This window comes from Pseudorca crassidens, chromosome 10 (assembly GCF_039906515.1).
Source record: "Pseudorca crassidens isolate mPseCra1 chromosome 10, mPseCra1.hap1, whole genome shotgun sequence".
Lineage (NCBI taxonomy): Eukaryota > Metazoa > Chordata > Mammalia > Artiodactyla > Delphinidae > Pseudorca > Pseudorca crassidens.
In genome coordinates this window covers 84643453-84657651 of record NC_090305.1, presented here as the reverse complement: position 1 = coordinate 84657651, position 14199 = coordinate 84643453, and the positions used below count along the sequence as shown (strand labels likewise).

Genomic DNA, 14199 nt, shown 5'->3' with positions numbered 1-14199 from the left:
CATTGTCTGGATGTACTACAGTTTTTTAACCATTTTTAAAATTGAAATATAATTAATTTACAATGGTCTGTTAGCTTCAGGTGTACAGCAAAGTGATTAATTTCCATATATATGTTCTTATTCACATTCTTTTCCATTATAGGTTATTACAACACTTTTAATATAGTTCCCTGTGCTATAAAGTAGGTCCTTGTTGTTTATCTATTACATACATAGTAATGTGTATATGTTAATCCCAAACTCCTAATTTACCTCCTCCCCCATCCCCACCCCCCACTCTAGTAACCGTAAGTTTGTTTTCTATGTTGGTAAGTCTGTTTCTGTCTTGTAAATAAGTTCATCTATATCATTTTTTTAGATTCCACATGTAAGTGATATCATATGATATTTGTCTTTGACTGATTTCACTTAGTATGATAATCTCTAAGTCTATCCATATTGATTCAAAAGCATTATTTTATTATTTTTTATGGCTGAGTAATATTCCATAGTGTATATATGTACCACGTCTTCTTTATCCATTCATCTGTTGATGGACACTCAGGATGCTTCCATGTCTTGGATATTGTAAATAGTGCTGCTATGAATATTGGGGTAGGTGTGTCTTTTCAAATTAGTTTTGTCTGGATATATGCCAAGGAGTAGGATTGCTGGATCATGTGGTAGCTCTATGTTTAGTTTTTAAGGAACCTCCATACTGTTCTCCATAGTGGCTGCACCAATTTACATTCCCACCAACAGTGTAGGAGGGTTCCTTTTTCTCCACACCCTCTCCAGCATTTATTATTTTGTACTACAACTTTTTCAACCAATTCATCAACTGAAGGCTATTTGGGTTGAGTGGATTGTGGGTTATATGGTAAATGTATGTTTAACTTAATAAGAAAATGCCAGGCTGCTTTGTAAACAACTATACCACTTTTCATCCCCACCAGCAACATATGAGAATTACAATTGTTCTGCATCCTCACTAGCACTTGGTATTATCAGATTTTTTTTTAAATTTAAGCCATTCTAATAGATATATAGTGGTATCTCATTGGGGTTTTAATTTAAATTTTCCCAATGACTTATGATGTTGAACATTTTTTGTTTACTTGCCAGCTCAGGACTTGGCCTACATTACCATGCTGAATAATAAAATAAAATTATAACTACTTTCAGAGGATACTGGGCCTGATCTCATAGATACAACTATTTGGGCCATGGTACATTACATATCTATGTGTTTAAATTAGTCGAAGATCAGTGGATGTGGACCCAGCCTCAGCTAAACTTTGTCTAAATGGTACTTGTCTTAAGTTAGATTGCCCCCAAAAAACAGTGTTTGAAAAGGGCTTGCATGTAGTCATTTATTTTTGGAAATTATCCCAAGGAAGTGGATGGAGGTCAGGGAAGATGAAACAAAGATCCAAGAGTGTTATTGAGATGATCACTTTCGGGGCAACCATAGCTCAATTCTGGATCAAGATTTAGCTTCACTTGAAGCAGCCATGATTTGATTTTCTTCTTGTTTAATTTCTTTTTTCTTTCGTCTTCCCCTCCTCCCTCGATCTTTCCTAATATTCCTTCCCATTCTCCCATAGTAACTGTTATGACAAATGCACAATCAAAAGTGAAGAAATATATGTTGTCCAGAAAAGAGAAAAAGGACCCAGTTCTCTTTACATCATGATTCCTAAGTCTGTGAGCACTGTGAGGGTAAAAAATTATGCCTTACTCCATTTGTTCAATATTCAGCCTGTGTAGAGAACCTGGAATATAGTAAATGCTCAGAAATCGTATTTTGAATGAATTAATGAATGAATGAGGCTTTAGGCCATTCCCAGATCACTAGAAAGTTCTCCCCCTGACTTTTTTGCATCTAGTTATAGAGAAAACTATGTAGCTAACTATACTACAATTTTTTAAGCACTCCCGAAGCTCCTGAAAAATAATTCATGAGATTTTCTTTCTTGCTATTCATTGGATGAAGTGCAGACTTCACAGTAGGACAGCACTTCATGCACGACCTTCTCCAAGGCTCTCAAAAACATCTCTTTTTATATCAGAATAGAATCTATGGAGATTTCTGTGTTGCATTTGCATTGGAAGCCTGTCTTAACAACCAGTGTTCCTCTCCCTATAATTCAGGCTCTAAGACACCAGTTTTTCTCACCCAGGCCTGTGAACAATGATCTATCCACCCAAGTTAGTAATATTAAGTTAAATTTATGCAGCTAGGTTTTCAGCATATTTCCCATTTCGAGCTGCATTCTTCTTCCATAGCGTGCATATGAACAACAGCTTTAGTTATAAATGTTTCCCAGTGAACCAGCACTCCAGATGATAGAAATGAAATTTATTGTATTTCTTGCAAAGCTCTGACATGAATCCCACCAATCACCATGACACTCGGCTCAGAAACCTTACTTGCCTTTGCGACTGGTGTTTTATCACTCTAAAGTGAACTGGCAAGACTTAAAATTCCTCTGATTGATAACTTTTTTAAGAGGGTGGGCAGAGTATTGTCAAGTGGACATATTCTTGACTGGCAAGGAGCAGAGGGACCAGTTCACTTAGTAGAAGATAGGAATGATTACATTCTGCCTTGAGTAATAACAATAATAATCATCAGCACTGTTTTTAGAAAGGAAAAAGGGGCAGCAGAAAGCATGTCCTGTATTTTAAAATGCCTTTCAAATCTGTCTACTTTCTGATACCTCACTTTTTTCTTCCTAATGACATATGATCATCTTTTTCACGTCAAATGAATTATTTGAAATAGAAATTTTAATTCATATATATCACTCTTGCTCTTGGATAAAATGAAGATGCCAGTTTGCTGGTCTACTGAATATTAATTTTTTTTCTCTCTCTCTTTCTCTCTGTGTCTAACACACACACACACACACACACACACACACACACACACACACATACATTCCCTCACTCATTCACACCCACATAAACTACATTGCTTGTCATTTGTAATATTTGCATGACAACCTACCTTGGAAAGCATTTCTATCAGCCCATTACATCTCATTTTGTCCCCACTGCCTATCTGTAGGTAATTCTCATGCCTATTTTTAACCGAGAAAGCAGATGCCCAGGGAGATTCAGTGACTTGAACCCACACTGTCCTACTTTTTGTCTTAGTGCCCTTCTACTACACTTGTGGAGATTATAAAATCATCTACGGCAAATGGTTATTTTGAGGATTACAAAAGACAACACACAGGGCCTGGTACACAGAAGAAGAGCTAAGAAGACAGTAGTTCAACCTACAGTGACCTAGAGGAAATACATATCATACTAGATACCTTCGTCTGCCCCTTACCCCAGCCTAGTGAGGTAGATATATCTCCTTGGGCACAATTCTCAAAAGATTGTTTATCTTACTCAGCCTTAAAATAATACTGCTTTCCAAAATGATATGCGTGTTGTACTTTTAACACAGGATTTTTGTGTCAATAAACCTCCATGAAAAGACAAGTTGGCTACCTCCAGTTCCTAGCATGGAAATCCATATTCAAAGTATCAACACTGTGTGGACTTTTATAAAACTCACTATATTTTTTGATTATCATAACTCAGCTTAAAATTCTGACATTTGAAGATTTTACATTTGTATCAGAAAGTGGTTCATAATACCTGTCTTAGGTCACACAGGAAGCAGACTGTGAAATAGAGATGAGCATGCAGGAAGTTTGTTGGAGAAGGTCCCTGGGGTCAACATCTGTGAGGTGCCTGGAAGCAGGGTTGAGCAGGGAAAGGATGTTGTGGCTGCAACAGAACCTCAGCCTGAAGCTGGGACGCCCATTCAGAGTTGACCAACCTAGGCATTTCCATGTCCTCATCAACCAGTCATTGCATGCAGGCCTTCTCTGATGAAGGGCAAGGCCTAGAGTGTAACTCAGCTGACACCCATCAGCCACCAACACTCCCAGCTACTGTGAATGAGGACTGAGGTGCAGGCCTGAAGACGGTATCTGTGCCTCACAGCACAGCATCTCCTGCAAAGCAGCATCTGCTATGATTCTCTTTCTGCATCTCTCCTGTGTGCTTATGTGTTCTGATGCTTTCTTGACCTCATTTTAAAAGAGATGGCAAGCAGGATGACTCCTCTTGAATGCTTTTCTTTTGGATTTCTCATCGTGATTCTAGTATCATGGTTTTTCGTCTCTTAACCTTAAAACATACTAGGATTAGGAGTTTTCAAAAGCACCTTGCTGGGGCTTCCTTGGTGGCGCAGTGGTTGAGAGTCCGCCTGCCGATGCAGGGGACACGGGTTCGTGCCCCGGTCCGGGAAGATCCCACATGCCGCGGAGCGGCTGGGCCCGTGAGCCATGGCCACTGAGCCTGCGCGTCCGGAGCTTGTGCTCCGCAACGGGAGAGGCCACAACAGTGAGAGGCCCGCGTACCGCAAAAAAACAAAAAAAACAAAAAAACAAAACAATCCAGCAGGAAAGGTGCTGGATCAATAAGTGCACTGACCTCACTCTTCTGCCACCCTCTGATCACCTGCTGGTGCCACCCATAGGCTGAACACAGCCAGAATGCAGTGGGTGAGGGAGCCTGTGGATGAAGACTGGGTGGGTCAGCCTCCAAGGTACATAGCAGGATAGAGGAGATCTGGAGCAGTAAGTCAAAGGTTTCCCTTTATGGCCTTGTGCCATTTCCAGTGCCATTCAGGTTTTTAACATCCATGTCAATTTTTGAAGCCTTTTTCTAAGGATCAACTCTAGTGCATATCATCCTCAGTTCCTTCCATACTTGCCTCCTACAGACCTTTTCCACCTAGTAAGCAGAATATTATTCTTAAAACACAATTCTTCTCCTGCTACATACTTTCTGAAAAAGTCCTCGGTGTCTACCCACTGATCTTAAAAACAAAGGGCAATCATTTAGCATTACCCACAAGATTCTTGGTCTGATCCTGCGCATACCTGCCCCAGCCTCATTTTGTGCCAGCCATCCCCTTGTGCACATCTTTCTGGTCCTTGAATAATCTATCTCCTCTTCGCTTCCCCTCCTCCTGTTCCCTCTCACTAGAACACACTGGGCCTAGTTAACCTCCCCTGCTCCTTTACATCTCATTTCGAAGATCTGCTTCTCCTGCAAAAATTCTCTGATCCTTCCTCCTCTCCGCCAGATTACTGCAGGATCCCCTGGCAAAGACTTTCATGGCACTCTACATTCTTCCTCCTAGCACTGTTCTAAATTTGCAATTTTATAGAACTATTTACTGTCCATTTTCCTTAGACTGTACATTCTAGGAGGGCGGAATCTAGCACCAGGTCTTCTGGCATGTAGTAGGTACTCAGGAAATATTTATTGAATAGATGTGTGAATGAATATCTGAATGAATGAGTGAATTGGACTGTGTGGGAAACTTAACAAACTAGATAACTCATACCTGCTAAAGGGGCAGATATAAAAAGTCACTGCAGATCACAGGCTCGGTGCTGCCAGGAATTGATGTGAGCCTAAAGTTGCTGGAACTTTCTGTGTTTTAACTGAACTCAATAATGACCTTGATCTAACGTAAAATCTCTCGATTTTCAAATGTTAGTCACTAATTCCAGTTTATTTGAAAATAGTATGCAGTCCAAGGAAAACACTGTGTGAACAGAATTCAACCCAGGGGCTACTTGTTTTAATTCTTGGTATACTCAGATTCAAAGAAGGTAAAATTTCACATCAGAGTTTCTCTGTTTAGCATGTAGACCCAAGACATTTTTTTCTAATGTTGCTATTAGTGTGTGAATTTAACTTACATTTATTTGTAATCAATTAATGGTCTACCCTAGCTTTCACTTAATCATAATAAATCAAGATATTTTAAAGGAACCATTAGGCAGAAGACAAGATCTACGGAGTAGCCAAACATTCCTACTAAAAATATGAATTTGTAAACATTGGCTCATCTCGCCTTTTTAATGATTACTTACAGAAAATGCATTAATTAAAATGAATAGTGTTGTTTTCTTAATGGCAAATGATTTTTTCATGAACATAAAACTTTGCTTGAAGACAACTGGCAGCGAGAGAAAAACATGTTTCTGTGGAATTCATCATTTGTTTCAACCCCTGTTTCTATTTTCACCACTCAGTATACATTTGCTTAAAAGTGCTACATAGTACAAGCACTGAAGACAAGAAATGGAAGAGAAATTGGGGGATGAACAGACCATGGAACAAATAAAGCTACCATGGAAACTCTCTGAACAGTATATAGCATACTTTCAGAAACATCGCACAGATTTTTTAATGCCCTCCTGAAAAGGGGTAGATTTGAGCTCTTTACTCTATCCAGTGAATGTTCTGTTGGGAATGAGAATACCCTCACCACACCAAATCACAATTTTCTGAGGAGAGGTGCAGAACTTAGGCCCTTTTTTTTTGTATTTTCAAGAGCTGTATATTATTTCCCCCCATTCTGCCACTGCTTAGAATGAAGAAACGTATCGCAACTGCTGATGTCAAATGCTGTCAACATCAAATGTCTTTCATCCAGGGTTAGGTGTCCTGGAGCCTTTCAAGCTCCTCCCCTTGGAAAGCCTGCGTGGCTTGTCACCTGTGATATTTTCCACGCGAAGAGGTATGTGGTATAACAAGATCATAGATCCCGAGGCATATGTTTTTTAACCGTCTTGCTAATACAGACTCTAAACATGAAGCTGTATGGTAATTAGATCACCACTGAATTGAAGACATCCAGACTGTACTGCAGGTCACACTGAGGAATCATTTACAAGCCCTCATTCCGTTCTCCCAAATAGGAAGTTTCACCACGAAGCTGAAAGTGAACTGTCTTTTCAAACTTGGAAACAAATTTTGAATGGAAAATATTTTTTTCCTTTCATATGGAATGTCATTACAAAGAAGTTTTGTTTTTGTTTTTTTTTTGTGGTACACGGGCCTCTCACTGTTGTGGCCTCTCCCGCTGTGGAGCACAGGCTCCGGACGCACAGGCTCAGTGGCCATGGCTCACGAACTCAGCCGCTCCGCGGCATGTGGGATCTTCCCGGACCGGGGCACGAACCCATGTCTCCTGCATCGGCAGGCGGACTCTCAACCACTGCGCCACCAAGGAAGCCCCAAAGAAGACTTTTATAAACAGACTTGATTTCATAGTGTCCTGGTCAAGCTTCACATACATAAGAGTTCATGTATTTTTTTTGAAGTAATTGTCTGTAACTTTCTAGATGTTTTCATTTCAAGACATACATAGAATATATGTACAAGATTCCAGAGGCTACTTATGGTCTAAAGCCTCCCAACCAGAAGCCCTGGAATTTGTAGGGATTAATATCCCTGCACACTTTTAAAGTATTCAGGACACACTAGTTGGGAAATTCTGACTAGGAGCACCTACCTCTATGAACATTGTGTTTATAGATCAATTTCACATAGCAAAGAGCAATAATGAAAATGTTTAAATTATTTCCAATAAGCATCTTTTCTATTAACTTACCAGACATAACCTGCTATATTAAAAGATTATTCTAATATGATCCCCAACACTAATATGTTCTATGTGAATAGAAATCTTTTTAAATGTAAATATATCTATTTCATGTTGAGTATAACAGTTTCAGGGACACCTTGAAGAAGTAAATTACAATCCCAAACCATTTAGTGTTTGTCACTTGATGTAGATTCCCACTTGGTAAGTGGACAGGTTTTCTCTTTTTAAATAAACAAGTTTATTATATTTTGAGTAAGGTAAATAATAAGTGCTTGTGAATCAGTATTTTTAAATTGTACTGTGATAATCCATAGAGTATTCACTGAAGATGGGTGAGGAAGGTGAGAAGAAAAAATCATTCCTAGCATAAAAGTTCCTTATTGACTCTGTTATTCATATTGCAGTGTTAGGCCCCAGATTGGTTTGTTTGACCCTTTACCTGAATCTTCTACCACCAGTTGTTCGAGGAGGCAAACCCATGGGAAACCATAAAACCTTCAGGAATTTCCACTGCCATGTCCCATTAAAAAATATGTTTATTTCCATATTAAAAAACATATAGTAGTGTACTTCATCTACCAATAAAGAGACAAATTAATACCAATAACTAGAGTAAGTGAACGTAAGAGTGAAGTATCATCTGTCTTTTCTTACTTTTAAAACAATTACTCTGATGAGAATAATTTAACCAGAGTTAATTACTGACCAAGTTGATGTGGTAGGCTACAGTATTGTCTCACATCTACTAAAAGACATTAATAGTTTCCGTGTCCTCCTCAGTAAATTACAAAATTGTCTCAAAGTCAGTACTTTTTAGTAGCTAATTGCATTTTCTCAAGATGTTGCTCCTTATGTTTACTTCCTCTCCATTGTCTTCATGGTGACAGATGGGATTCAATGGCATCCCCCTGACTCTCCATCTCTGGAAGCTTCATTTCCTTTAACATCAGTGCCCTGGGCTGTTGTTTCTCCCCATTGCCCTTCCCCCTTTCCACTTAGGAACGCGTTATCTCATGAAGTATGGTGGCTTTATTGCATCCTCAGTAGATAGAGTTTCTATGGTCTATTGCCCTTCTTTGTAATCACCAATTCATCTCCTTTTTCCATTTCCTATTTGCTCTGTGTCCTCCTATTCCATAGGAAGATATTGGCATTAATATCTGTCATGGATCATAGGGCTTGAGATCCTTCCTGTATCTCGAAGCTTTTGGTAATTGCGTATAAAATACCATTTGAATAGTAAAGATGTAGACATGCTGCTTTCAAAGGTGGTTCCATACTTCTGCAAGTGCAAGGAAGCTGAAAACAAAAAGAGTCTCGCAATTGTGCACTATATAAGGAGAGTAACAATAATAGTATAATGTTAATGCTGGGGAATACATACCCTCAATTTTTCAGCTGAAATTTGTGAGAAAATATGAACACAAAAGAAGTCATATGCCACCTTCTTTTTCAGCCTTTTCTGTATTAAGAGGTGAATATGGGATAGGTGTTAGGTGCCAGAAACTATAGCTTCTAGAAGCCAGAGAGGAGAAACTGGAAAATCAGAAAAGTTATTCAGTAGTTTCTGCCTGACAATCATGATTAACTTCCCAAGTAAATTCATCAGACAGTAACCTGAAACCCTGAGCCTAGGTTACCTCATATTTTGGTTATAGAGATATCACCAGTATTTCATATGCATTAATTTTTATGTAAATTATGACTTTCTACTTATTCAAATTGGTAATATTGGTCTGAGTATTTTATCAGATTAGAGAATTGATCCTCAAACATTCTCTCAGCATTCCACCTAACCCATCTGCTCTTATTTGTACCTGGATACTAATATACAAACCAAACAAGCTGAATATCTTCCATTCACCCATCCAGATCCCCTGTGTACCTTTTTTTTTTTTTTTTTTTTAACCTGGGTTTCTGTCCCAAGAGACTGCCATGAGCTTCCTTGTCCTTTGGCTTCCTTTTGATTTCAACCATTGGGAACCCTGAGAGGAGACTGGAGGGGGAAAAGGAAGAAAGGTCTGGATATTTATTCTTCCTTTCTCTGAGGTTACCTTGTCCTGCATTTTCTCTAAACTGCTCTCAGAGTACACTTCTCTGCATGATTCTCACCTTCCAGGTGGTAATGGTAACTGTTCTTTCTGACATTGTGGGCATGGGTATGGTGAGAGCTGAGCTACCACTAACACTTTATTTTTGCGATATCATTTTTGTAAATAGTTTTCTGTAGTTTTGTGTAGTTTCTGTAAAATAAAACCTCCTCTAATTATCTTAATTTGAATATGCTTTCTGTTTTCTGTCAGAACTTATCGATATACCAACTCATCAACTATAGACTTGTGCTCATTACTGGGTGTTGTATATGGTTTATATTCAATATTATTAAATATGGCCATCTTAGCAATATAGATTTTGTAAAAGATTAACATAGTTTTGTCACTTTGAGAACCATTAAATAATAAACCAGCCATATTTTCATCAAGACTAAACTGAGAGGTAAGCAAAAGCTTGAATGAATTTGAGAACAAAAAATAAGACTTGCAAAAAGTTTATAATTGGCTCCTAACATTGGCAAATATTACTAGGCAAAGGCTGGGTTTAGATCTCCATAAAGAAGACTAGTTTTTCTTGTTATAAGGTACCATAGTGAAATTACTTTAGCCATGACAGAAAAGAAATTTAAAGTGAGGGAAGTGGGCACTCTAACACGATCATAGAAGAATCATAAATCTCACTCAGATTTGGCCAGTGTGGATTTGAACAATAGGGTTTTAAAATTTTTTCTGAATGATAACTTCTGCTTTTGGAAAGATGAAATAGATGTACTTTCCCTGATCCTTCACAATAACTAAAGCTACAAATTCCGGACATTATAGGTTAAACAAATACAGGGAGACCCTGAAAGATGGAGAAAAAAAGGACAACCAGCTAGGAACCTTGTAACCCAGGAATGACATGGGGATGTGTTCCAGAGTTTTCTTTTTGGCCTCAGGGAAGAACAGCGTAGATAACACAAAATGGAATTCTAAAAAATGTTCAAGTAATCCATAGGAATGTAGGAAAAAGAAAATAAAGAAATAAAAAAGAGGAAAGACCCAGGAAACAAAACATGAAATGGCAGACTTAAGCCATAATACTCTAAGTACACAAATTTGAAGACAGAGATTAGCAGGATGGATTAAAAAAATGACCAACTTATATTCTGTCTACAAGAAACTCATTTCAATTATTATGATATAGGTAGGTTGAAAGTAAAAGGATGAATAGAGATTTACCAAGCAAACATTAATCATACCATAAACAAATTATCTCAAAATGGATCTAGATGATAGAGATACAATTATAAAACTCTTATAAGACAACTTACGAGTAAAGTTTTGTGACCTAGGCAATAGTTTCTTAAGTATGACACCAAAAACAAAAGCAACAAAAGAAAAAATAGATAAACTGAATCTCATCAAAATTGAAACATTTTTGCTACAAAGGATACCATCAAGAAAGTGAAAAGACAGTCCACAGAATGGGAGAAATATTTGCAAATCATGTTTGTGATAAGGGACTTTATATAAAGAACTCTTACAACTCAATAATCCAATTACAAAAATGGGCAAAGGAGTTGAATAAACATTTCTGTAAATAAGATATGCCATTGGCCAATAAACACATGGAAAGATATTGAACATGATTAGTCATCAGAAAAATGCAAATCAAATCCACATTAAGATACCATGTCATACTGAGATAGCTAAATCAAAGACAGACAATAACAAGTGTTAGTGACGATGTGGAAAATGGGAATTCTCATGCATGACTGGTGAGATTGTAAAATGGTAAAGCCACTTTGAAAAACAGTTTGACAATTCCTCAAAATGGTAAACATAGAGTTACCATATAACCCAGCAGTTCCAAACCTAGGCATATACCTAAGAGAAAGAAAACATATGTCTACATGAAAAATTGTACATTAATGTTCATAGTAGTAGTATTCATCATAGCCCAAAGTGGCAAACAACCGAAATGTTCAACAGTTGATGAATAGATAAAATGTATATCCATATGAAATATTATTCAGCCCAAAAAAAAGAATGAAGTACTGATGCATGCTACAATATGGAGGAACTTTGTAAACCTTATGCTAAGTGAAGGAAGTCAGTTACAAAAGGCCACCTATTGTATGATTCCATTTATATGAAAAGTCTGGAATAGGCAAATCCATAGAGACAGAAAGTAGGTTAGCGTTGCCAGGGGCTGAATGCACGAAGGAATGGCTATGAGGCTTCCTTTTGATGATGAAAATGTACTAAAATTAGATAGTGGTGATGGTTATACCACTCTGTAATCATGCTAAAAACCACTGAATTGTATACTTTAAAAGAGTGAATTTTATGGTATCTGAATTATATACCAGTAAAGCTGTTATTTATAAAGTTAAAAAAAAAGAAAACAAAATAAAGTGGGTGTGGTTATACAATGTCAGATAAAGTAGACTTTGGACCAAAGAAAATTACCAGGGACAGAGAGAGGGTCAATACATACGATGAAATTGTCAATCCACCAAGTAGTATAGCTATCCTAAATGTGTATGCATCAAATAACCAAAATATGTGAAGTAAAAACTGATAGAACTGAAAAGAGAAATAGGCAAAACCACAATTATAATTGAAGACTTCAACATTCCTCTCTCAACAATTGATAGAACAACGATCCAGAAAATCAACAAGGATATATCATCAACACCATTGACCAACAGGTTCTAATCAAAACATATAGAACACTCACACTCCTCCCAACTACAGCAAAATACACATTCTGTTCAAGCATTCATAGAACATATACTAACATAGACCATAAGTGGGCCATAAACCAAACCTCAACAAATTTTAAAGAATTGAAATTGTACAGATTGTGCCCTCAAGCTGGAAATGAAAAACAGAAAGAGCACAGGAAACTCTCCAAACGCTTGGAAACTAAACAGTGCACTTCTAAATAACCCATAGGATTAGAAAAGATGAAAAGCCTCTTAATCTAATTAGGAAACTAGAAAAACAAGATCAAATTAAACCCAAAGCAAGTACAAGGAAAGAAATAATAAATATAAGCATAGAAATTAATAAAATTCAAATACTTGCACGTTTTTGCACATGTGTTTGCATATGTGTGCATGTATGTGGGTGTGTGCAGGGGTGTGTACATGTATTTGTGCATGTGTGTGGGGGTGTGTGTGCACATACGTTGGTATGCATACATTGTTACAATGAGGCTCTAGTATTTCACTTTTCCTCTCTTGACAGCTGCTGAAAATCTTTGGCCAGGTGTTCTAAGCTTCTCCTTTAAGTGTCTGTCATTCTTGTCCCACCCTGCGGTGTGCTAGGGTAGGATTCCTGTTATTCCTCATTTAAAGGAATGAGCTCCCTAACATTTAAAGGAAGGTGCTGGGCTTCTCCTTCTGATTGCTTGATCCTGTAGCTTTCTACCTCTCCTTCATAGATCTTTTTATCTGCTCTGCTTGAGCTGCAGGCACAGGATGACTTTCAAACCACTTTCCTTTGGAGAGACAAGCTGATTAAGTCCAAGTTGTAAAAATCTTTCTGATTCTAGAAACATAGGCTTGGTGATACCCTCCTCCCATTTGCTATAAAAGCCTAGAATCTTGCATTATTATTCTGTTACTCCCTCCAGAACATTGGTTATGGCAAAATGTGTTCACGTGCACATTTGGACCCACACATTCACAGGCTCATGTGCCTGCATAACCGTGTCAAAGCCAGGCAAGTGCCAGCAGGTGAACCATAGAAGGCATATCAGTGCCTCTGTGCCCAGTTGTACTCCACTGCATCTGGGCGACGGTCGGAAGCCCTTCAAGGTAGGGTGGGCAGTGTTTTTTGAGGGGATGATCCCTTCTACCTGGTGAGGTCGGAATCTCGCCCAGTGCCTTACTCTTCACTGGAGAGGGATATATTTGGATGAATTATATTTGACAGTTCCCGTCCCTGGTTTACAGGAAAGAACATTCCATCCACTTACATTGTAGCCATTTTTGTAAAAATTGCCATTAAATTATACCTAATTGCAGAAAAGACTACTCATAACCATTGGTGTTAGACACATTTATTCAAGATTGATCATTTTCTATTTAAAATTTACATGAAGGGGGACCTTCAAGATGGCAGAGGAGTAAGACGTGGAGACCACGCTCCTCCCCACAAATACATCCAAAATACATCTACGTGTGGAACAACTCCTACAGAACACCTACTGAATGCCGGCAGAAGACCTCAGACTTCCCAAAAGGCAAGAAACTCCCCACGTACCTGGGTAGGGCAAAAGAAAAAAGTAAAAACAGAGACAAAAGGATAGGGACAGGACCCGCACCTCTGGGAGGGAGCTGTGAAGGAGGAAAAGTTTCCACACACTAGAAGCCCCTTCACTGGTGGAGACGGGGTGTGGCGGACGGGGGGAGTTTTGGAGCCACGGAGGAGAGCACAGCTACAGGGGTGCAAAGGGCAAAGTGGAAAGATTCCCATACAGAGAATCGGTGCCAACCAGCACTCACCAGCCTGAGAGGCTTCTCTGCTCACCCACCGAGGCGGGCGGGGGCTGGGAGCTGAGGCTCAGGCTTCGGAGGTCAGACCCCAGCGAGAGGACTGGGGTTGGCTGCATGAACACAGCCAGAAGGGGGCTAGTGAGACACAGCTAGCCAGGAGGGAGTCTGGGAAAAAGTCTGGTACTGCCTCAGAGGCAGG

The 14199-nt window shown here is 38.7% G+C and overlaps 1 protein-coding gene across 3 annotated transcripts in view; it reads left to right on the top strand.

The window, feature by feature from the left end:
- Nucleotides 1-13906, top strand: part of SUCLG2 (succinate-CoA ligase GDP-forming subunit beta) — a 310821-nt gene extending 296915 nt beyond the window's left edge. The window contains exon 9 of one of the 3 annotated variants that reach the window (XM_067755135.1): nucleotides 13607-13906. In XM_067755135.1, coding sequence (XP_067611236.1) covers nucleotides 13607-13872 — 266 coding nt within the window. In that variant the 3' untranslated portion in view covers nucleotides 13873-13906. The remainder of the gene's footprint in view (nucleotides 1-13606) is intronic. The other 2 variants (XM_067755138.1, XM_067755132.1) reach the window with 2 other exon arrangements.
- The last annotated feature ends 293 nt before the right edge of the window (nucleotides 13907-14199 follow it).